This window comes from Rutilus rutilus (genome assembly GCF_951802725.1).
Source record: "Rutilus rutilus genome assembly, chromosome: 17".
Classification (NCBI taxonomy): domain Eukaryota; kingdom Metazoa; phylum Chordata; class Actinopteri; order Cypriniformes; family Leuciscidae; genus Rutilus; species Rutilus rutilus.
Window position 1 is genome coordinate 6457757 of NC_140230.1, and position 24768 is coordinate 6482524.

The following is a 24768-nucleotide window of genomic DNA, read 5'->3' on the forward strand; positions in this document are numbered from 1 at the left end:
GCACTTTGATGGTTTATTTATGGTAATTTAGGAGGTGAAACTTTTCTAAATGCCGTAAAACAAAAACACCCTCATACACACATTATCCTCACAATTGCTGGAATAAATAAATTAAAAAGCAAAACGAGTTCCTCAACTCTTTACTTTAGAAGGTAATGGTTGAAATACATTTTCCAAGCACATCGTATTACAGGAGAAATGTGTAAACACAAATGTAATGAGCATTTAATTATTTAATAATACAGTAAGAGAAGCATATTTGTACAAGATCAAGGGTAGGCAGAAGCCTTACACAACACTTAAATACAACAAGGTATGTTTAGGAATGACAGTGCTGTTTTATTAATCATATCTGTAATAAGGACTGCTAAATGCAACATTCAATCTAAGCATTAAACTCCTAATCTATCGGCTGGCCTTGCTTGGGTCCTTCCAGCACACGCAGAGTTTCATCCCACTGTGAAAACTGTTTTGATAAAAGAATCATCTGTGAAAAGGTTAAGGATACTAAGGCATTCATGTGAAAGAATTCATGTCCAAAAATGAACTTATTGTGTGTGTTTTTTTAGCTGCAGGGACTTTTGAACACATGGTAATTAAGGAGGAGTCTTTTTTTAACATTCACTGCAAGTAAGGATACCATTTTGTTGTATTCTTCAAACAGCCTCTTCACTTCAGCAGACAATTCTTCATTCTGGTCCTGTGGAGGTCAATCACAGATCATATACTGTATGTTTGTATAGGAAGGAGAATCAGCATGAGTCACAACATGTTCTCGTTTAATGATGGTCAAACCTACATGCTAAAATACATGTAAAAAAAAAAGTTTTACACAAAGAAATCCCTACTCCACTCCACCTGCAAATGTGAGGTGTAAAAGAGAGACCAGAGGTGTAAAAAGTATTGGAGTAATAGTACTTCACTACTATTATTATCATTGGTTACACTTTATTTTACAGTGTCCTTGTTACATATGTTACATGTACTCACCATAGTAATAACAGTAAATTATGCATAATTACATGCAACTAACCCTCAGCCAAATCCTAACCCTACAGTAAAGTACATGTAGTTAATTATTATTACACAGTACTTCAATATATAATTACTCAGTAACAAGGACACCTTAAAATAAAGTGTAACCCTTTATTTAACCCAGTGTAATTATATATTGAAGTACTGTGTAATAATAATTAACTACATGTACTTACTCTGTAGGGTTAGGGTTGGGGTTTGGTTTAGGGTTAGTAAAATTAAGTTTTGGGTGAACTATCCTTTTCAGACACAGACATTGACTTATCATAATGTGTTTTTATGATAACCATCACTGTAGATGGTTGCATTTGAGAGTGAACACGGTTCATGATTAGTCTTGACTATTAGTCTGAAAATCACTATCAAATGTCAAACCACTGTAAAATCTGCTGAAAATATTCAGGTAACAGGTTTAAGGATATTGGTTTAATATTGCACACATCCAGTTAAGTATAATAATAATAATAATAATAATAATAGAGGACATACTATGCTCTTTTAATTTTTGATTATGTTTTTGAAGTGTACTAGAATACGTTTTCATGCTTTAATGTTCAAAATGTCAGTAACGCTCTGTTTAGTTCCTGTCTCTATGAAGCCCCTCCTTGTGAAAAGCACAGTGTGCTCTGATTGGTCGACTGGAGCAGTGTGTTGTGATTGGTCAACCACTTCGAGCTTGTTTGGGAAATATCTCGCCCCTTACCATAACCACCAGTTTCAACACACTACTAACTAACTCAACCAGGCCCCGCCCCTTTATTCTGCGTATGAATTATTTAAATGAGGAATGTTTTGACATGTTTGTTCCGGAAGAAACTCAAGGCTACAATGGAGGCGTTTCAGGGAGTTCAGAAACAGTGACACTGATATAGAGAAGAACTCCCGCTGGAGGGACTTTGTAACTTTGCAGACCTTCTTCATGCTCAAACAGCAACATTACACACTAAAAAATATTGAAAATGTCAAAAAAAGGTAATAGGCCTTCTTTAAATCCTTAAGTACAAGTAAGTACTTGCACCTTAAAAGGTGCAGTAAGCAATTTTTTAAAAATGCTGTTGAAAAGTGGACATAGCACCTAAACACACCTGTAGCCAATCAGCAGTAAGGGGCGTGTCCACTCATGATGGGGCAGGAGAGAGAGATCAGTGCTCAAGACAGACATTAGCAGAACAAGGGAGATGGCAGAGAACATGCAAAAGAGGAAAATGGCAGGGGAACATAACTTTTTTTTAAAGGGTTACGTTCAGGCAAAAGGTGGGACCCCTATCGGAGAAGCTTTCCGGCGCCGGAGAGACTTAAGGAGCGGGCAGGCTTAAAAACGGACGCTGATGTTGCTTTATTCTTCTTGATACATGAGTAATGTTGGTTTTGCAGTGTTTCACAGAATTAAGTTATACTGTCTTTTGCTTGAATATACTCGTGTCATCTTCGCTTGTTTGTTGATTTGCATTATTATTATTATTATTATTATTATTATTATAAGCCTGGAACGTTTAAACCTCCTCCACCGCCTGTTTCAAGCATCGGCTCCCAAAGTGTGTCGGAAAAGTCAGATAACATACTCTTAATATATGTTTTTCTTTTGGTTCCCCTTTTAGTGGTCACTATAACCCCTTAATCTTGTCACATGTGTAATTTATTAGTTGCTTGCACTATCGTGTTATGTAGGGATTTTTTGGTGGAGGTGGAAGGGATGACTTTACCATCGAAGGAGTTGAAGGAGCTAAATAACAATTAGACATTCGACCTGAACTATCATAGTAACACACATTGCTTTCACTTTTTGATGACGTCATACCCTCAGGCGGCAGGCACAGACTTTGCCATAGTCATTGTCTGTGTTGCGTAGCATATATGTGAATGTAGGGGCAAAGGCATCAAGATTGGGGTGTGATCCTTTTGTGTAGGGGCGAGTTTGTTTTCGTGATTTCAAATATTATAATTATAAAAAAAATAATGGTTACCTGCTGTTGAATGTGAATTTGAGACAACCGCTGCACTTTAGTGGTCAACTCTGGAACCGCTGTAAAAACAGGATGGGAAGGGGGGGAAACACAGTTTTGTTAATAATACATCCAGTTAACCTCAAAATATAAGAAAAGAGTTACTTAAATATTTGACAAAAATAGCAGTGATCAGTGTTTTACCTTTGATGTGGTTGCTGTCCAGAAGAGGCTGCAGATTGTGAACCTGCTCCAATAATGTGGCCTGGGAACGCAAAAACTCTTCCTCTGTAGAAATAGGAGGAGATTAATATATTGTTGAAATAATTAACCCCTTAACGCCTACTGTCGCGAATTTGCAACAAACCCCTTCCATTCAGACTGCAGGCGAGATAGCGTGTGTTTTCCCCCAATGCCTGTTTGTGCACATTCGATACATACCTAGGAACATTTTGCACGCACTGGTTTATCGTAGGAGCGGTCGGAGTGGGAACTACATCCGGTTCACCGAAGCTAATATTTTGTTTTGCAAAATCCGCATATCAAGTGCGCAAATGTGGAGAAATTTCCCAAAATGAGTTAAGTTGTGCTAAGATAAAAATATGTACCAGCTTATTGATTGCTTCTATAGCTATGTTATTCATATAGACTTCATGTGACGAATATTTTTTACGTACTTTGTAGATTTCTGTTTGTAGCAAATTTGTGACATTGGGCCATAACGGCTGGATTGGGCTAATGGCTAATGGCTTTTTTTTTTTTCACAAAAAATAGCATGTTAGGATATAACACTATAAGAATATATAATGTATGCACTGGAGAAACAAGGAAAGAGTTAAACAGAGTGTAACATGGAATGTATAAAAACTACTGTCAATGTTAGGGAGTAGGAGAGTGTTTTGTTTCTTGCTGTTGTCAAGATTCATTAATTTGTCAAAGTTTATAAGTATAAAGTTTATAAGTTCTAACAACTTTGTGCCATGAATAAAATCTACATTCCTGAGATGGGAAAATGTGTTTTATTAATTTTTCCATTTTGTAAAAAAATACCCTAAATGCCCACTGTCGCAAATTTGCAACATACCAAAATTACCCTAAATGCCTGTTGTCGCAAATTTGCAACATACCAAAATTTCTATTTATTTGTTGTGCAAAAGTGAAATTGATAATCTCAACATTATTTACCATCTACCTAAAGTCAAAAACACACAGAATTTTTTTTTTTATATACAGCTTTATAAATTCAGGCGTTAAGGGGTTAAATCTATACAAAATCATATGGGCCTGGTTTCACAGACAGGGCTTAGATTAAGCCAGGATTAGGCCTTATAACGCTGACGTGGAAACCAGGAGAAACATTGTGCCAACAATGCTAACTGTAGCCATGTAGAGACATCACAGTTGTCTCGTTTTCCTGTAGGTAACATAAAGATTTGTTTAAAGTGCCCCTATTATGCTATTTTAAAGGTTTCTTATTTTGTTTTGGACATCTCCTGGATTAAGGTTTACATGCATCAAAGGTCAAAAAACACTTGAACTTTCTCATAGTATACATTGCACATCACCTTATTTCTTAAAAGTCTGAAAATGATTTATTCGAAGATTTCTTCTCACTAGCTCCTCCTTTCAACGAGCCTACATTGCTCTGATTGGTCAGACATCCCAGTCTGTTCTGATTGGTGTACCACTTACAGCACAAGTCGGAAATTAAATGCCTATTGTCATATCTGAATTTCAGCTCCGGAGGCTTCCTCGGCGTTATGCAATATGCAAAATTGTTTCACTGTTACATGGGTATGTAGTAGGGCTGTCAATCTTCCTCTATAATACTATTCGAATTCCATTCCTTATTTTATTTAATATTCGAATAATATTCGAATATTAAATGCTCAAATTCATCCTATTATTAATATTTACGACATTACAGTCTTATGGATCGCCAATGCGTGATGTTGATCGGTCTCATATCTTCACAGATAAACCGTGTCAGTTTGTCTGTTATTGCCTTCTGGCGGACAGCTGGTAAGCCCCGTGACGAGGAGAGAGACAGAAAATAAGTAATTCTTGCCTGTTTTAGCGGCGGTTCCTCGGACAGATCGTCTAGCTTGTCAGTCAGGGTGTAGCGTTGTCATAAAAAATAACGTATATTTTTCTCTCCGTTTTGGCCTTCCGTCCACACTGAGACAGCGTTTTAATTAATGAAAACGCACTCCAAAGTGGATACATTTGAAAACGCCGTTTTCACGTTGTAGTGTGGACTGTGAATCAAATTGTCAGGAGTGGTGATCTCCGTTTCCATGGAGACATTGCTCTCCGCGATTTTTTTTTTTTACAGTAATGTTATGATGATACAGCGTGGATAACGTGCACAATTGTGTTACGATTCAAAAACTTTATTCATCACAAGAAACAAAAGCATTTAATTTTCACATGCGTGTAAGCCAAGGCGGCGGGAAAGGCAAGATTGCAAAAAATTTTTAAAATATACATTAAAAAAGCAATATTCGAATAGGAACTTCAGCATTCGAATAGTATTGATTTTTTTAATATTCGAATTATATTCGAATTTCGGAATTCGTTCCAACAGCCCTACATGGTGTTGTAGCAGAAATGGTCGGATGTTTTTACATTATTCATTTCAGGGTTGATACAACCTTTTGAGAGTGAAATTCAAGCACTTTTAACGGATGATCACACAACTTTTTCCAGCACTTCAGTAATGGTCTACAGTGCTCTTAGTAAAGTTAGTCTGGGCTCTGTTGCCCTCTTTAATTTGTGTTTGCTTGTACAATTCACAAGTGTGGTACTTTACGTCCAATGTAAAATCAGGGTCCTGAAGCAAAACCAATTGGGAATCACATGGGTGAAAAAAGTGCACTAACCTGCTAGAATAAACTCCAATTTCATTGCATCTGGCACAGCAATGAAGTCTGTGAACTGAGGGTCCAAATACTTCAGCAAATCTTCAACTGATAGAAAAGATTCATTTAGAAATGATGATGGAACATATTAAAACATACACAGGATTTTGATCACAAATTTTACTGATTCATTGGGAGACTCTCACTTTTCTTGTGCAGGATCTTGACACGCTCTCTCTTGTTTGCTGTGTTTGCAAGAGCACTACTGATCCTTGTGAGTGATTCAGCACACTGAAGGAAGGAGAGACAGAATATAAATCAAGCAAAAGGTTAATCAGGTTATATACGAAGAGTTTTAACTGGACATGTACTTTACCAACATCAAGTTTTTAGGTAAAACTGAATAGTTTATCACTTTTGATAACATTTTGCATACATTGTTTTGTTCTGAATTGTCCTGCAGCATTACAAATTATTTTTTAAAGTATACATATTCCATGTAATCTCGAAATTAGAATGAACTCATGAATGACATTTCGCTATTTTGACACATTGTTTCCATCAGAACCCTGTATGCTGCATTCATTTTCATGGCAACTTTAAATGGTATTATATGTGAATGTTGAGTGAGTGGCGGTACATTTAATCTAGTCTGTGTCTTAGATCAAGGGTGTTCTATCTTTTAATGCCAAAGACCCCCCAACTATTATCATCTTTGTGTGATGGTCCCCCGTCCTAATTTGTTTTAATCAGCTATATATTTTCATGTATAAAGACCCAATTTACACTATAAAAATGTATATTAAAAATATGTTGTAAATATTATTTGGAAGACTTTTTTCACTGTACTGTACTGGTTAGGAACTATATTATTTATTAAAATGACATTTTAAAGCATTTATTTATTATTTTAACAATTTGTTAAACACAACTTCATTCATTTAATTTAATTTATTAATTTTTTCATAGGTTTATTAGTGTAATTTGTCTGCTGCCACGCCCGCAAACTGAACAGCTCTCAGTAACGTTACTGCATCACAACACCTACCAATGCCAGCATGCCATTTCTGACAACCAATGCACATTAAAACCGTATAATCGTCAGCAAGAATGATTGCTATTATCTCGTGAATATGATCTGTCAAATCTACAACAATAAACACAGCTCTCTCTCACACTCACACACACACACACACACACACACACACACAGTGCGGTTAGAGGGCTTTAGGCGCGTCTGAGGCGAATCACCTTCACTGGCTTATTGTTTTTTCCTCCTCTTTCCCCATGAACGCGTTTTTCGAGAACTTGAAGTCGAGCGTCCAGATCGTCCAGATTGTTTTTCCCTTCCATTTTGTTGTTTGGAACTTGGTTCTCTAACCCGGAAATGACGCTTCGGACAGCCTCTTCTTCTGCGCGTCAGAGCGCAGTCCGCCAGCCTGCACGCCTGAAATGTATGTACTGTCTATGATATATTGCCATATAGCAAGCCGTTTTAACTTTTATTCATTTCCGGGATATGAATCCTTGATATCAACAATTCAATTTTCACTAGTTAAAATGATAGTTACTGATATCAGGAATTAGATTTCTACTAGTAGCCTAACAATGGCTATTTTTTTATCAGAAATTACATTTCCACTAGTAACAATGCTACTTCTTGATATCAACAACTTAATTTTACCTAGTAAAAACTATAATTCTTGATATCTGTAATTGTATTTTCACTAGTGAAATGTCACCATAGGCTGCCATTCAAAATCCATTGTTGATATCAAGAATTGATTTCTTACTAGTTGAAATTCCAGTTTCACATATCAGAAATACAATTCTTACTAGTAAAACCATATATTTTTGATATCAAGAATTCAATTGTCACTAGCTGAAATGTCTATTCTTGATATCAACAATTGACTTGCTACTAGTGACAATGTTAATTTCTGATATCATTAATGTAATTGTTACTAGTAAGAAAGACATTTTAGATATCTGAAATTATATTGATATCAGAAATACATTTTCAGATATCAAAAATGTACATTTTTACTAGTAACAATTTAATTGTTGATATCTAGAATAGACATTTTACTAGTAACCACGTAATTCTTGATATCAGGAATTTGCATTTTTACTAGTAACAATGTAATTATTGATATTAAAAATTATATTTCTACTAGTAAGAAATCAATTCTTGATATCAACAATTGATTTTGAATGGCAGTCCTATGGTGACATTTCACTAGTGAAAATACAATTACAGATATCAACAATTACATTTTTGATATCAAGAATTCAATTGTTGAACAACAAGTACAATAAGTAACTTTGACAAAGATTTGTGACTGATCCAAATGTGTTTACAGAATTTTTTTACCCCAAGGCGCTAGAGGTCTAAAGCCCGAACCCGGCCCGTACCCGAAATCATTTAACCCGACCATTACGGTTATATTTTAAAGCCCAAACCCAACCTGAGGTCCGTTTCTCTCAGAAATACAAATAAATACCAGAAATGTCTTTTTGTTGTATTAAGCTGTATTTTATAACTGCTTGATTGATGGAATATTGTGTGAAAGCATTCGAGTTGATAATGTATTTTAGCACAGATGTGTTTAAGAGATATATAAATGTTGAAAATGCTCCAACCAGAGGTCAAATAATTTTACCAACAATTTATGTGCACATTTAGACTGGATTAAAAAAGACCAAGCTGTTTATACATGAGTTGCATGGTAAATATACCATGGATGTTACAACAACAGTGATAAAATGTGATAAAGTATTTTATTTTATAGACAGAAACATTGATGGGGTCCTGCAGGAGACAGGATCAGCCACTCCAGACACAATTGTCTCGTCAGAGCCTCGAGATGAAACGAGCGGCCCAAGGGAAGGTAGTAATACCGCAGTACCTCATTCCAAGAATGATCAGTTAGTCTGATTAATGGAAGGTGGCCGTATGTTTCTGTGTAAAGACTCTGAGGGACAATTCATTGGAGAATGTTATCATGAAATGAATAATGGTAAACTTCCATGCTGGTGGAACACTCTCCCCACCCTCATCTGGAATGCAGAATCCTTAACAACATTCAAAAAACAGCTGAAAACCCATCTCTTCCGTGAGCACTTAACTTCATAAAAAAAAATATATATATATATATATTTGGGTAGATGAAGCGAGAGATGGTTTCAGTTTTTGTAAGTAATGTTCGCCCGATAATAGATAGATCTCTCTGAGACCAAGCGTTGAGATGAGCTTTACATTTTTCCAAGTTCCCCCAGATATTAAGATTGGTTAATTGATTCACGTCCTTTGTAATTTGTATGCCTAGATACTTAACGGTTGTTTTCACAGGGATGGGATGAATAACTGAGAGATTACAATCATGAATAGGTAGAATTTCACATTTATTGAGATTCAATTTTAGCCCAGACGCTTTTGAAAAGGAATCTATTGTTTCAAGGATTTTTGGGAGTTGGTCGCTATTTTCCATAAATATGGCTGTATCATCAGCAAGTTGGCTTATTGTCAATTGTTGATCAAATAATGTTAGTTTTTTAAAATCTGAATTTTTAATAAGAATGGATAACATCTCGGCTGCAATAATAAATAACAATGGGGATATAGGACATCCCTGCTTAATACCTTTTTGAATCGGGAATCTTGGGGAAGTTCCTTGCGGCAGAAGGACTGTGCTATTTGTATCTTTGTAAATTAATTTGACTATATTTATAAATTGTTCACCAAATCCTAAGAGCTCTAATGTCCGAAACATAAATCTGTGTTCGATCGAGTCAAAAGCTTTAAAAAAAGTCCAGAAAAAGAATTAGGCTCTTGTCTTCTATAAGGTAATTATAGTCAAGTAAGTCAAGTATAAGTCGTTTATTATTATGTATTGAACGTCCTCTGATGAAGCCTGATTGTGTGTCTGACACGATGTCCTCGATCCCCACTCTAAGTCTGTTTGCAAAAATATGAGTCAAGAGTTTGTAATCGTTATTAAGAAGAGTTATGGGACGTAGATTGTCAATTATCTTTGAGTTTTTGCCAGGTTTTGGAATTAGGGTGATAATTCCTTGCTTCATTGTTGTTGGTAAAATGAATGTATTACATATTTCTTTTAGCATATTTAGTAAGAGATCTTTTAGGTTATTCCAGAAATGCTTGTAAAAGTTGCTTGTTAAACCGTCTGAGCCTGGGGATTTATCCAGGTTTAGACAGTTAAGGGCTTTTTCCACCTAAGGGCTTTCTAATTTGCTTCACTTCTCTCCGTTGAAACCTATGGGGTCGCTGTGTCCAGTTTATATACTGTCTATGGCTTTAACAATGCAAATGAACTGCTGGAAACATTTCCGGTTAATTTGTGTCGATTGCAAGTGACGTCACAGGCAGAGGAAGCGCTGTATTTTTTATTTTATTTTTTTATTAATATTTTGCCAGTAACATTTGACATTTGAAAACATAGTATTATATTACAACGAAAGTTAGCCTTTAGCAATGATTAAGAACAAACAATCTGTTACGAGGGATTTAGAATAACAGAATAAAAATATATATATATAGCCTATATCCAGATAAAACAACAAATAAAATAATAATAAAATACAATAACAATTATACCAAAGATTAAATAATAATACATAGACAAAAAAAATATATATATACTTTTTGACTCAAGTAGGTAGGAAAGCTCATCTATAAAGATTATATCTCAATTTACAGGTGAATCAAAACCTTATTTAAAATCTGGTATGTTTTAACTGCTTTTTTTGTTTTGATTTAATTTACAGAGGGATTCAGCAACACTTTTTAATTCAGAGCAAAATGCAATCAAATTTGGGTTTGAAGCTGTAACTTTACACTTATGAATATGACCTTTTCCAAGCAAGCACAGGATTTTAATAGCATTATTTAAAGCAACAGAATCAGTGTTACATGACAAAAACAGGACCATATCATCAGTGATGTCAATAAGGTTATTAAAGGATGTAAAGATCAACATTGAAATCTCATTCCAAAATGGTACTTTAAAGGGACATTTAAAAAACAAATGAATCACTGATTCATTTTCAGATCCACAAAAAGAGCATTCTGGGTGAATATCCATAAATTTAGATAAAAATAACTTGCAGGGGTAAAAATTATGAAGGATTTTAAGGTGGATTTCTTTGACTTTGTTTGGTATCACAAAATTATTGTGAATAGACCATATGTTAGATAAAGATAAAGGAGGATATATCCGTTTCCATGAAGACACTGCTTTAGGAGAAACACTTATAGAGAGTAATGTTCTTCTGATATAAATATTATTGAATTTTTTATCTAACAAGTCAATACCATCTATCATTAATCGAGGAATGTCTTCCTTTAAAGGAGAGTATTGTAAGGATGATTTGATAAGCTGTAGAAGTTTAGGCGAAATACCATTGATTATTCTCAAAAATTCTCTTTGAGTAATATTAATACTGTTTTCCTTACTAAATTTTTCATAACTAATCCCATCCGTGTTTATAAATTTTGAAATACATATTATATTATTTTCTACACATTCTTTATTAAATATCGTCCTGTTTTTATAATATAGGATATATTGATTATTCCATACAATGCATTTGTGAGGTGAAAAATTGTGTTTAAAAGCCAGTTTCCAAGAATCCAGTGCTTGCTTGTTAAAATCTGATAAATGGATAGGTAACTTATTACATTTAAAATAACAACTTGGCAAAAACTTAAACCACCACAGCGGTTAAATAATACATTTGGAATGAAAACCCAGGGAGCATTTCCTCCAAGCATACATTGTTTGACCCGGTTGATTTTAAACACCTGATTGAGAGTTGTGAAATCAATAGCATTAAAGCAGGGGCGTAGCCATTATTTCAAAAGTGAGGGGGACAGAATGCCAAGCCTTACACCAGTTTTTTTTTTTTTTTTAGACCTTTGTTGACAGGTTTTTGCTTAATTGGCTTAATATGCTATTTATGTTTAAAGCAATAAAACAGAAAGAAAGAAAGAAAGAAAGAAAGAAAGAAAGAAAGAAAGAAAGAAAGAAAGAAAGAAAGAAAGAAAGAAAGAAAGAAAGAAAGAAATGCAGATGTTCTGTACTTTATACTGCACATAGCCTATTGTACAATATTGTTTACATATTTCAAATAGTTTTTAGTGTAGGCTTCGTCAAACTTCAAGCTTTTAAAACTTCAACTTTTAAAACTTCAAACTTTCAGGTTAGGCTTTTTCAAGACAACTCAAAGTTTGTCTACAACTTTTTTAATCTATTTTGTAAAGTGTTACTGAATTATACATGGTAAACATCATGTAGGCTACACATGTTACAACGCTTGCCTGATTCAACCAGATATAGTGGCTGTTAATGCATGAAAACCCAAATTCAGCATTAACAATCACCATCTTTATTCTAATTTGAAGGGCTTTGATTACATATCTGTGAAAATAAAAGACATTACGAATAAAAAAAAAGACTGAAAATAAGCGCACGTTTGTGCGGGTATAGTGAATATTTTCAATTTCCAACAAAACTTGTTAATTATTCAACTCGAGAAATAGGCAGAGTTATTCACAATTCGGACACCACATGACAACTTACAGTGCTTGACTTTTTCGGGAAAAAGGAGTGAAGAGTTTTTGCCATTTTTAACTCATACGTCCCCCTCGTAATCTACGCCCATGCACTAAAGCCTCCCTCAGCATGGTCCCTAACAGAGACTATTTATTATAAATAATAAAAAGGACTAAAAGGACTTTGTCCCTAATCACCATAGACAGTAGTTTGTTTGAGATGAGCAAAATCTGCGCAGAACCGATCACCGGTGATTAGCGCGAGATGCATGCCGGTTAGAAATGTGTCCGAGTGCGGTTCGCCTTGCTCTGATGTCATGCTGACGTAAGTCAAAAATCTCTCGCGAACGCAAAGCGCACGTGTCGGATTCTGCAGTCGAGCGCAGTTGCTCTCCACCGACTGCGCTGATCAAAAGCATGATGGGAAACGATTTGCTGACGACACAGCTTAATGCTCATTGGTTTAAACAACTGTGACGTATTGTTCTCTTTTAAAATGTTTGATTTTAAAACTCTAATATCATGTTTTATGTGTATGTTATGTGTGAATATTCCCAAACTATCTGACAGTGCGATCTCTTTGGGTTATGTAATGTAATGTGTGTATACACACTAAAAAAAATGGTTCTTCAGCGGTTCTTCAGGGGTTCTTTGCGGTGGTTAAGGTGCTATATAGCACCACTACCATTTAAAGAACCTGTTAAGCCCAGTGCGGTTCTTCAGCGGTTCTTTAGCGGTTCTTTGGGGTGGTTAAGGTGCTATATGGCACCATTACCAAAAAACCTGTTAAGCACCTACAGTTATTTAAAGGTTCTCTCTCTCTCTCTCTCTAGTCTCTTAGTTTAGTTGGTGATAGGAATAGAAACACAACATTAAAATATAGTGATTTTCCTGAATACAAGGCCCGCCTATATATATTCCAGGGCCCCCACACAAGACTTTTTGACCACAGAAAAAAAATAAAATAAAAATTTGTGTGGATGTGAAGTCAGATTGATGACAAGCCTACCGAAATTATGTCACAAACTTCAATAAAAAGCTATATATTAACTGCTTTTTGATATTTGTGTAGGCCTAGTCAAATAATTAGGCTAAACAAATGAGTGACGAGAGAAGTTATGTTTAAAAACGTGTTTAAATTTATACTTACAAAATTTGAAAATGTGTCAAGAACTTGTTGTTGAATTCTGTCATTTTGAAAGTAAAAAAAAAAATCATAATAAATAAATATATAATTAAATAAAAACGTACGCGCCGATTAGTGTGCACTGTGTGCATGTCAGGTGCACGTGAGCGAGCGCGAGCGCGAGAACAGCTACAACAGTTCCCCTTTGGACAAAACGATATCACTCACAGGCCTGTTTTGCTGAAGCCATCTGCTCTGCTGCAAGGTGTCATCCCAGGAAAAGCTGTTGAAAAACTAACCCTTTTCCGACTCTTACCTTTTTTGATTGGAAGCTTCATTCCTCAGGAAAACACTTACTGGGCTCTCTATTTGCTATTTAGATCTATATGTGACATAGTACTGGCACCTGTGATCAAAACAAGTTGGCTGAGTCCATTATCTGCTCTCATCACAGAATTTTTGAAGAGTTTTCAGAAGCTTTTCCCTGACAACTTCACTCCAAAGATTCACTTTCTGGTTCACTATCCTCGATTAATCAAACAGCACGGCCCACTGAGAGCACATTGGTGTCTCAGGTATGAGGCCAAACACCTGTACTTTAAGCGCCTTTCATCGATTGTAAACAATTACCAGAATATTGCCACAACTCTGGCAAAGCGCTATCAAATGCGCCAGTGTTGGGAAGCACAATCAACTGGAAACCATGGCTCGGAAGATGTCCCGTACTCTTTAATAGAGATACGTTTGAATGCACTACCCTCTCAGCTTAGAGAGATTATTGCAGAGGACACTGCTGAACTGAGTGAGACACTCTTGAAAAACAAACAAGTGATATATGACAGAGTCAAATACACCACTGGAGACTTCTTGATCCTTGACCTTGTGCATGCTGAGGAAATCCCAGTTTTTTTGAAAGTTTTACATATTGTCAAGTACCACAGTCAGTGGAAATTGTGCGGAAGACTCTACAAAACTTGGTGCTTCTCTGAGCATCTGCATGCCTACGGTGTCCAGTCGACAACTCAGTGGGTGGCCATTACACCTGGGGAGGAAACTGACTTCCATGCCCTTGACGCATACACGGATCAAGAAGACAACCTGTTCATCACACTGCTTCATCGGCCTGTGAGATATACTAAGTTATTTGCGACTTTAAATTGATTTAAGTTTAGGCTAATGATTTGTTTGATTTCAGTGATGAACAGAATCAGAAACTTGGTGTTAGCGATGCAATGTGCCAGTCAAGCTTTAATTTGTAATTAACCAATACCACTCAACCTATTTTACCAATGCTCTCCTGAAAGGAGATTAGCATTTGCTAAGCTACAACATCATTAATTTAGCTCTGACTACTGCAATTGATCAACAGAATACAAATTTATCACACGATTTTGTCACTCCCTAGAATGTAGCTTTGCCAATCACAATGCAAGGTCTAATTGATAAATTCATAACAATGCTTGCTATTTGTTGAACCCCTCCTTCTTAATTAAATGCTTTCTCGTTTCCAGAACATGAGATAGATGGAGCCACTCTTGCTATTATCTCAGAGAGGATGTCTGAGAGGCTCATTCCGGTCATTCGCAAGCAGAGTCTGTTTCTGGCCCAGTTGGATAAACTTAAAAGCACACCAATGACCAGGTAATCAGAACAGTATCCCATATGCCAAAACACAGCACTGGGCCCACTCTGTTACATTGTAGTTCACCAGTGTTTTACTAACTGTTAATTTGCTAATTTGATTCTATTTTTTGATGGCCAAGTCTCTTATTGAGTTTCCCTTTTCTTCCTCCATTTTTTTCTCTGTAAAGAGAACCCTCCAAGAAACAATGATAACTCCAGCCAAGCACAGTCCAGTCCAGATACCTCTTTAGTGATTCCAACAGTGCTGAGGATGGCCATAGACAGAAGAGATTCTGATCTGAAGAGTGCAAGTAAAACAAAACTACGAAATCTATTGATCCAGACTCTTTTTGACCACCTTAGTAAGAAAACAATGTAAGTTGCTGCTACTTGTGCCTTTCTAGCTTGATTAATGCTTGATTAATTGCACTGCAACCAATACAATACATCCAATACATGATTCTTGCCAGACGTACATAACCAAGAGGGTCATATGTAACTAAGGTTGGGTACCGAAAACGCGGTGCCAATAGGAAACCGGTTCCGACATAAACGGTAGTAATGAGACCGAACAAGAACGAAAATTTCAGTGCATGACTTTTTTATTTTTTTTACCGAGTACTTAGTACTGGTATCGGATAAAACCCAACCGATACCCAACCCTATTTGTAACACATAGTAGAAATGGTGATGGTCCAGTCGTGCATAGACAACATTTAGTGTGAAAACATACAAACGCTATTTGTGTAATTTTTAATATGTTTTCGTAAATAAATTTTGACCTGAAATTTCGTTAAAGCCCCTATTCTGTGTTATTGTGGGTATTGGAAGGCATTCATTTTGTGTATGGGTGGTTTGAGATATTTTCCGGGAAACTGAAATTTATTACATATCTTTTTTTAGTTAACAAGTTTTGACTAGTCTGGCTCCTGAACAGTTTAATTAATAATTTTTTGGGGGGCAGCCATTGTTACAGCCTTATTAAAAGACTGCTATACATGTGTGTAACGTCTGGCTGGTAGTTGAAGGCACAAGATGAAGATAAGGGTTAAACGCAATCTTTACTGATCAAACTCAGGCAGGACAGACACAACCACAACTAACATTAACGAGAACCGACAAGGGACTGACAGAGTATAAATTCACAGGATGAAATGAGGGAACTAACCAGACACAAGTGGAGGAAGATGAACTAACCAGCGACTAACGAGAACATGTGCAGACTAGACAGAACATAATTGTGACAATGTGCCGCTACCCTTAGAATTTTCAGTGTGTAGTTGCTATGGCTAGTATAGTTGCTGCTACTTGTGCCTTTCTAGCTTGATTAATGCTTGATTAATTGCACTGCAACCAATACAATACATCCAATACATGATTCTTGCCAGACGTACATAACCAAGAGGGTCATATGTAACTAAGGTTGGGTTAGATGACCTGAATCGATCTCCATCGGCTCGGGTGCTGGAGGTGTGATGGGCAAGGAGAATCGTGGAGAGGGTGCAGTGGTAGAGCCCAGGCAAGCTGCGCGATGTTGAGCAATGAAAATGGACCGTTGAATCAGTTTCTCGATTCCGATCGTGTCATCATAGATGGCGAGCTGTAGGCAGATTTCAGAATTCAGTCCCTGTCGGTATGCGGTCATCAATGCTGTTTCATTCCAGCCGCTATTAGCGGCGATAGTCCAGAACTGCAACGCATACTCAGAAACAGTAGATCTGCCTTGGCGAAGACGAAACAGCTGGTCGTGTACTGAAACAACACTAGACGTTTGGGCAAAAACCACTCGAAAATGTTCAATACTCAAAGTCTGTATTGCGGGAACGTCGGCATTCCACAAGGCTTGTGCCCAATTCAGCGCGCGCCCAGTGAGTAGGGAGATAATAAAAGCAATTTTTGCTCTTTCTGAAACAAATTTATTAGCATTTATCTCCATATAAAGTTGACATTGCAAGAGGAAACCACTGCATTCCTCCTCGCCCGAATATGATGTGGGTTTGGCCATGGGACTGGCGGAGGCAGGTCTGAGGGCTTGCAATGTGTGACTGAGTTCCGCGAGGGTTTCCTGAAGCGAAGGATGTGAGATGGATGATGCAGTAGCGGCGGCGGCTGAGATGTGGTGGCAGCTTGTGCGGTGACACCCCGAGCAGCCTCTGTCCTCGCAGCCGGGACCTCACGAGCAGGTGGAGCTTGCATTAGTGTGGTCCGGTCTTCTGTCATAAACTACTGAGGAACGTAGACACAGAAGTAGGTTAACAATGTTTATTTGACACGTTGTGCAACTCCACAACACACGATGGCTCGGGGAAATTGGGGGACACTCATACCACAGTCTATACACGGACTGAAACGTGAAAGCAGTTTGAAGGGATGCAGAAACGGGAACAGTCTTTAGAATTCTCACAGCATGGGAGAGGAGTCGAGGAGATGATCCGCTCATACCCCGATGGTCGATGGAGGTGCTCAGGGGTGCCCACCGCGCCCAGCGGCTGCTGGGGAAACAGAACAGATGTTAGAATAATACCACAGGTACTTGTGAGAGGATATCATTGAAACAGACAATTAAGGCAGGGAACCAGAGTCACGGGTATTGTAAGACGAGACCGGACGCTGGTTGAAAAGTGACTGAGGTTTATATGCAGTGTGCATCAGAGGTGAGTGATGATTCAGTGCTGGTGAAGGTGATTAGAACTCCGGAGATGATGAGCGGGACCAGGTGCGCTGAGTTAATGCTGATTGAGGTGTGTCATTGTCGAGTGACTCCGTGACAATGACAGTGTCGGCCACCACCAAAGACGAATTTTGACCCAGGAAAGCTGTGAAGCAATCAAACTCCTGAGCTGTGAATCAATCAAACTTATCATAAATAATGTTATGTCTTTTTTTTTTTTTTACTTTTACACAATGTTTGCTGCTTCAATCCAGATGAGTATTGAAAAGTATTTTCCGCGACTGAAAAAGGATGTGTTGAGGATGAATAGCTCCCACACCCCACACCCCCCACTCTGTCGCGATTCTGCCTTCTCACACCGCGACACAGGTTTGTGGATCTGAGTGTCGCGATTTCAGTTTCATATCGCATATCGTTACAGCCCTAACCACTGACTGACACCCTATCTGCCTGAGATCATACCTTCCTGCATGTATCTGTCTTGCGTAATAGTAATGACTAATTAGTAGTTAAGGGTAATTAAGAGGAGTACTAATTACTGTGTTAGTAAAGAATGTTTAAAAAACAAAGAAAACATTGGGTAAAAGCATCCACCATGTTATGTTAACCTGATGATGTTTTTTTGTTTAAAGGCCTACAGTTGGAAGAAGCTATTCTGCTCTTGCCTGCACTGTTTAAGGAGGACTCGGGGTTGCTGTTTGAAGTTGAGGTGAGCCATGAACAGTTAACTACAGTGTGTGGAGCACAATCTAATCAAAGCACTGCACTTATTGCCCATTTTGTTGTGCAAATGATTTCAATGCAAACATTAGGCCTAGTTTTTTGTTTGTTGGTCTACACAAACTATGCCATCAAAGTGCAGAGAAAATTACATTCATTTTCAGTTAATGGCCAAAAGTATTTGAGCAGTTGTATGACAGGAGTTAAAGGCAGGGTAGGTAGAAATGGTCTAAAATTTTTATTTTTCAAATTTGTTTAAACTTTATGTACATATCAATACATAATTAAAATGTAAGTACTCTGAAAAAGAAAGTATCAAAATCGAGTGTCTGTAGACCTCTCACGACTGTTTTAAAGACATCTCATTATTTCCATTCACTCCACCCCCTCATTTCTGTGCTTCTTCCAAAGCCTCGCCCCCAAAACACATGAACGCGCGACTCCGACCGCTGAGCTAGAGGACGCATTATTTACCTGAGACAAGCGGAGGGGAAGGGGCATTTTTTTTTGCCTGGTTTGCCTTCACTAACTGCATATGCCGGTACTGTAAATTTAGATTGCTCTTTCTCTGCCATTGTTTTGGTATTCCTAGGTTCAGTGCCTTCTTCTTCTTCTTCGATAGATTTTATTGGCAGCTTGCAAACATAGTGCATTACCGCCATCTACTGGACGGAGGTGTGATCAGGTTCCGTGCCTCTCGCACTCCTCAAATCAAACGGTCGCGCGCAAGTGGGCAGGTGCTGTGTGGCAAAAGGGTGGTTGCCATGGTTGCGAGAGAGTGACAGTCGCCTAAGCCAATCCTTTGATTCGTCCCGAATCGAAATAATGAGCTGTGTTTAATACAGATTAAACGGTCTAGAGTCACTTGATTTTTATACTCTTTTTTTCAGAGTTCTTACATTTTAATTATGTATTGATATATATAGAAAGTTTTAACAAATTTGGATCTTTAATTTTTAATAAATCCTACCTACCCTGCCTTTAACATGAATTATAAAACGGATAGTTCTGATTGGTTGAGCTGCGTTTGAAGCCGTTGTAAATTACTCAACAAACATAACACCTGTGACCGCATTACATTAGTGTTACTGCGCAACTGCTGTTTGTTACTGTCTTTGTTGCTGCATGTGTTGATTGGCAACCTCTGGAACTACATTGCTTGTCTGAGGAATAAATGTGATATAATGTTATATTTTTTTGTTGCTGGTGTTTATTTTATGAATAAAATAAATATGAAAATGAATATTTTTATGGAGTAACCGTTTTATAAAAGCAATAAGCCCCTTGAAGCCGTGTTTTACAGTGAATTTAGAACAGCTAAGGGGTTTTTAGGCACTCCGCCCCTTAGCTGTTCTAAATTCACTGTAAAACACTGCTTCAAGGGGCTTATTGCTTTAAATATTTTTAAGGTTTGCCTTTCAAATAAATATGAGAAGATGGTTAATGCTATTATCCCCTCTCCCCCAGGGCCATGCTCAGACCTGCCCTCCTGACACCCCAACACCTAAAATGGTGCTTAAAGGCTGCAGGGAGGGTCATCCCATGCAGTATGGCCACATTGTGATCATGTTGGATGGCCAGTCAATTACAGAAGAGAGTGAGGACATCTCGATGGCACTGGGCCTCGTCCTTTGTGCGTATTTTCTGTTTGGGATCCAATATCCTAAAGGACTGAAAAAGACAATGACCTTTTTGGAGTGCGTTGTTTTAAAAATGAAGGATACAGCCGGACTTCCTGTCACGATTAAAAGGGTGTACAACTCAATCTGTGCATAGACAGGAGTCTCTCTCTCTCTTTTTCTCTTTCTGGGCCTCCTTCCAGTTCCAATTTCTATTTTTTAGGGTATACAACTCAGTTAGCAAGTGTTGTTAATGTTTTTATTTGCAACTGAAAGAAATTAATTAAACTGTTTTGAAAGTGTATAATGTGTAATGTATTTTGTTTCTCAGTAAGATTTACAGGATTTTGAATCTTTTAAGCCACGATTTGTTAAGAAATTAATTATCTATCTTGTAAGTAATTGTCATTTAGAAGCATATTGACTCATCAATTGTAGTATCTGGCATTATAATGGGCCCTACTACCTCAAATGTAAAAAAATAAATAAACATAAATGGTTCTATATAGCACCATTTAACAAATGTGCTATAAAGCTTCTTAAGTGCCATATAGTACCAAAAGAGGTTCCCCTATTATTACGAGCCAAAGAACCACTGTTGGGTACTGTTGAGCACCATTTTTGTTGAAGCAATTATAAACAACCATGGTGCTATATGGCACCTCTTATGGTTCTACATAGCACCATTTAGACAGGGTGGCCGCGGGTCCTTAAAAAGTCTTAAAATGTCTTAAATAAAGTTTTCCTAATAAAAGGCCTTAAAAAGTATTAAAATGTCTTAAATTCAGATCCGATAGGTCTTAACCCTTAATCACTCTTTGGGGTCAAAATGACCCCAATGGACTTTTCCTTCATTTTTTTAAAATGTTACCTTCATCTCAGGGGCATGAAACTCGGTGACTTTTCTTAAATAATCTATCTAAACATGCACAAAAAAACTGGGCTTGATTTGGTTGTTCTAAAGGTGTGTAAAAAAAAAAATCACCTTTTAAGGTCCTTGGGGTCATTTTGACCCCAAAGAGTGATTAAGGGTTAAGACCTATCGATGACCCCACATTGAAAATGAATGGGAAAATGAAAAAAATGACTTTTTTTATTTTGTTTGTCAAAAAAATAACAGTAAATCCATTATAAATCTGAAAAATTCTACAAATAAACCAAGGTCTGGTCCTAGAGCATAAATAAAAAGTAGAACGAACTTTCTATCTCATACACACACACTCACACACACACACAAACACACACATGTATGTGACTGCAACAGAGAGCATTTTCACAGAAATTGGCAATTAAAATAAACAAAACTGGCATAAATCTAAAAAAAAATACATTTAAATGAAGGTCTGGTCCTAGAGCATAAACCCAAAGTGGAACGAGCTTTCTATCTCATACACAAACACACACATGTATGTCACTGGAACAGAGAGCATTTTTATAGAAATTGGCAAATAAAATCAACTAAACTGGCATAAATCTGAAAAAATGTCACATATGCAACATGGAGCTTGTTCACACACACACACACACACACACACGTTACAGTCATGTCATAGTGGTGACTTGTAATGTTTCTGCAAATGTATGTATAATAATTTGCAAAAGCAGAGAATTCAAAATATATCAGAAAACAACAACAAATTCTAACTCTGACAAAACTACATATTTTTTATGTATTTCAAAATGTTTAAATAAATATTCACAAAATATATATCATAAAGTTGTGAGGAGAAGTTGAAGCATCAAGAACAATGAAGTGAAAATGAATGAGTCTCTATGGCCCTCTATTGGATATATGTGGTCATTGCACTTTCTTTCTTTAATTATAATGTCTAAAGTTTTTCCACAAACCAGCAGATGTCAGTATTCTATCCCTAACACTTAGAGCAATGTCCAAAAACTATTTAGATTTAATTAAGATCATCATTTAAGTGATTTTTTCTTTAAAAAATCATTTTTCATGAGCCAATTTATGGCCTAGTTATGTAATTGTGCAGTAAATAGGTAAAAAACGTAAAAATTTCCACAAAAACACAGCATAAATGTATAGTTGAGAAGTAAATAAAAAAAATGATATATAGTTTTCCATATAAAAAATGTATATTTCCTTATGCAATCGCTCTTTAAAAGTTTGGGGTCAAAATGACCCCAAAGAAGTGTTGTCCTTTTTTAGGAGTGATTAAGGGTTAAATATTTCTGGTCACGTTACCGCTAAACTTTCTCCAGTCTGACGGACCTAATGCCCGTCAAATAACCAGTGAAGCATCGAATCGCGAGAATGATTCAGATTTTATTACATAATGTAGGCTTTTTCTGGTAACGCTGTTTCGTTATTTCAAATGTAGGCGCGTTGCGCGTGGCAAGCGTGCTCATAATGTATGATGCAAACGTAAAATGCAAGCGGAACGAAACTGCTCGTTATTGTGTGGTTGAAGGACCGTTTATCAGTTTGGACCAGTGCAGCGCGAGCCGATCGTGATCATGCGACACTATTGTTACTACACAGCGCTAATAAGAGATGCAGTAAAGAAAGCATTTGAATTCGCCACAGAACTGACAGAAGTAATAACATCGCTGCGAGATCTAGTGAGTAGCATTCATATTTCTCCGTGATTAACGGATCAAACAGCGCTGACGTGGGAACCTGGAAAAAACACTGTGCCATGAATGAACTATCAGTGTCCACAGATCAGCAACATTCACCATGGATTTACTGTAGTAACACTAACTGCAACCATGGACGTTTGGCAGGAATAGTAGGCTATAATGCCTTCAAGTAACACGTCGGTTTTATTTTGACATTATGAATACAATTGCTGCCCTCAAATGTTAATCTGAATTAAACCTTTGTTTATAACTACTACAATCAGTGCTCGAAGTGGGGCTGTACTCACCGGTACGCAGTACCAGCACTTCTGCATTTTACTCCAAAGCGTACCTGCACTTTTTCTTGCGTACCGCTACTTCTCGCATATGTAGCCGGTTCTCTACCACTGACAAAAAAAAAAAGCGTCAGTGTTACGCCCATTTCACATATACTCCGTTTGCAATGCGTATGCGGTGCTTATTTTTTTCCGCACCCATATTAACAGGTTAGAGCTTTCACACTGCACGCGGATGCGGTCCGGCAATTTGTGGAGCAGTGCAATTGTATACAGCAGTGCAACGATAATTTCTGCACCGAGTCTGTTTTCGCTGTGCTGCACGCGCATGTTTCGTGGTCAAAATTAACACAGAATATGACATGAAAATATAATAATCTCACTATAAATGCATTTAATTAAATAAAATGTAGTAATCTCACCATAAATGTATTTTTGGACTTGCAGACTTGGAGTAGTTCCGTTTTCACACACACACACACACACACACACACACACACACACACACACACACACGCACGCACACACACACACACACACACACACAAACACGACTTGTTTAAATACATTTATGTTGTTAATAAATATCAATAAATTGTTGTTGTACCAGCAATATCTCCAAGTTTTGTTTTTCACTGTAGAAATCTCAAATGTCATGATTAATGCAAGAGAGTACCGGCACCTTTTTCCCCCGCTTCAAGCACTGACTACAATATGACATTTCATTTTTTCCAAGGAGCTGTTTTGTTTTATATGCTCCTAAGAAGAGTCAATTATAGCTCTAGAATTGCTCAAAGTAAAAAAAAAATCATACTTTATGATGTTAGTTTTAATATAAAAAAGAATAAAAAATTTAAATCAAGGAAATTTCTCTGGCATTTATTTATTTATGCTGTATCAAAAACGTACCGAACCGTGAATTTTGTGAACCGTTACACCCCTAATATATACGCATAATAAAATGTGTATTTCCATCACAGGTTTGGTCTTAAATTTCATTCAAAGTGGCATTAAAAAGGTCTTAAAAAGTCTTAAATTTAACTTGTTCATATCTGTAGACACCCTGTTAGAGTGTATATATATATATATATACACACATTACTGCCTGCAACGCATATTCGTCGTGAAAATGAAAGTGAAAGCTGGTGAAAAAGATCGGTGCAACCTCCATTATTTGGACTTGGTTTGGATTTAAGCCGTCCGACGAGCAGCAGCAAACTATAGACAGTGTGTGGGGTAACAGTTCGGTAAGTTAACACACGACTAATCCAGTGGCGGCTGGTGAAAAATATCTTAGGTGGGGCTGTCATATTCAGCCAGTTTCAATAGTCTGGTAACCATGGGAGTATTAGGCCTACTTTCTGCCCTTGGTATGTGTATTGTGTTTTGTTGTTTATTTTGTTCTATTCCTTAACCCAGTCCCAGTGGTTCTCAAACTTTTTAGAGTTGTACCCCAAGAGGCTTTAATATCCTTCTGCATACCCACACTCTTCAGACACACCCTTTTCAGTAAGGGACAATATTTGCCTCCTTAAATCGATTTTTTTCAAGTGCATTTTTACCTTTACAAATACTTTACTGTCTATGAGGCGGGCACGCTAACAGAAGCGCCCATAGCTGACTAGATTTGAGCTCGCTGATTGGCTACAGTTTATGTCAAACATGTATATCTTAAATCAGCAATTGGCTAAGCTACTCCACAGACCCGCCTCTCTGG

General features: G+C 37.1%; 3 protein-coding genes across 4 annotated transcripts in view; 2 read left to right on the forward strand and 1 right to left on the reverse strand.

Moving 5' to 3' along the window:
• On the reverse strand, positions 1-7223 carry dctn3 (dynactin 3 (p22)). Its single transcript, XM_084435276.1, has 7 exons — positions 7091-7223; positions 6046-6130; positions 5861-5947; positions 3183-3266; positions 3000-3058; positions 641-700; positions 1-487 (listed from the first exon to the last, which is right to left on the reverse strand). The coding sequence occupies exons 1-7, from the start codon at positions 7190-7192 to the stop codon at positions 401-403; spliced, it is 564 nt and encodes a 187-aa protein (XP_084291402.1). The 5' UTR covers positions 7193-7223; the 3' UTR covers positions 1-400.
• LOC311306726 (large ribosomal subunit protein uL30-like) overlaps positions 7177-24768 on the forward strand; it is a gene marked incomplete at its 3' end in the record, with an annotated part of 23304 nt that continues 5712 nt past the window's right edge. Inside the window, exon 1 of one of the 2 annotated variants that reach the window (XM_084435275.1) lies at positions 7177-7293. Of the gene's footprint in view, positions 7294-24182; positions 24299-24768 lie in introns of those variants that run through there. The other variant, XM_084435274.1, reaches the window with a different exon arrangement.
• Positions 15032-20479, forward strand: LOC311276159 (uncharacterized protein; the record flags this gene model as incomplete). The annotated part of the gene is made up of 4 exons (XM_084385701.1): positions 15032-15180; positions 17922-18202; positions 18466-18542; positions 20021-20479. Coding segments are annotated over 4 exons (816 nt in total), but the record flags the coding sequence as incomplete, so codon positions are not given.

Bases quoted from the DNA above. Each gene is read 5' to 3' on its own strand.
- dctn3 (XM_084435276.1), bottom strand. From the start codon at position 7,192: ATGGAAGGGAAAAACAATCTGGACGATCTGGACGCTCGACTTCAAGTT. The intron at 5,948-6,045 runs GTGAGAGTCTCC...CTTTTCTATCAG, and splicing joins CAAGATCCTGCACAAGAAAA to TTGAAGATTTGCTGAAGTAT. The intron at 3,267-5,860 runs GTTAGTGCACTT...CTATTTCTACAG, and splicing joins ATTGGAGTTTATTCTAGCAG to AGGAAGAGTTTTTGCGTTCC.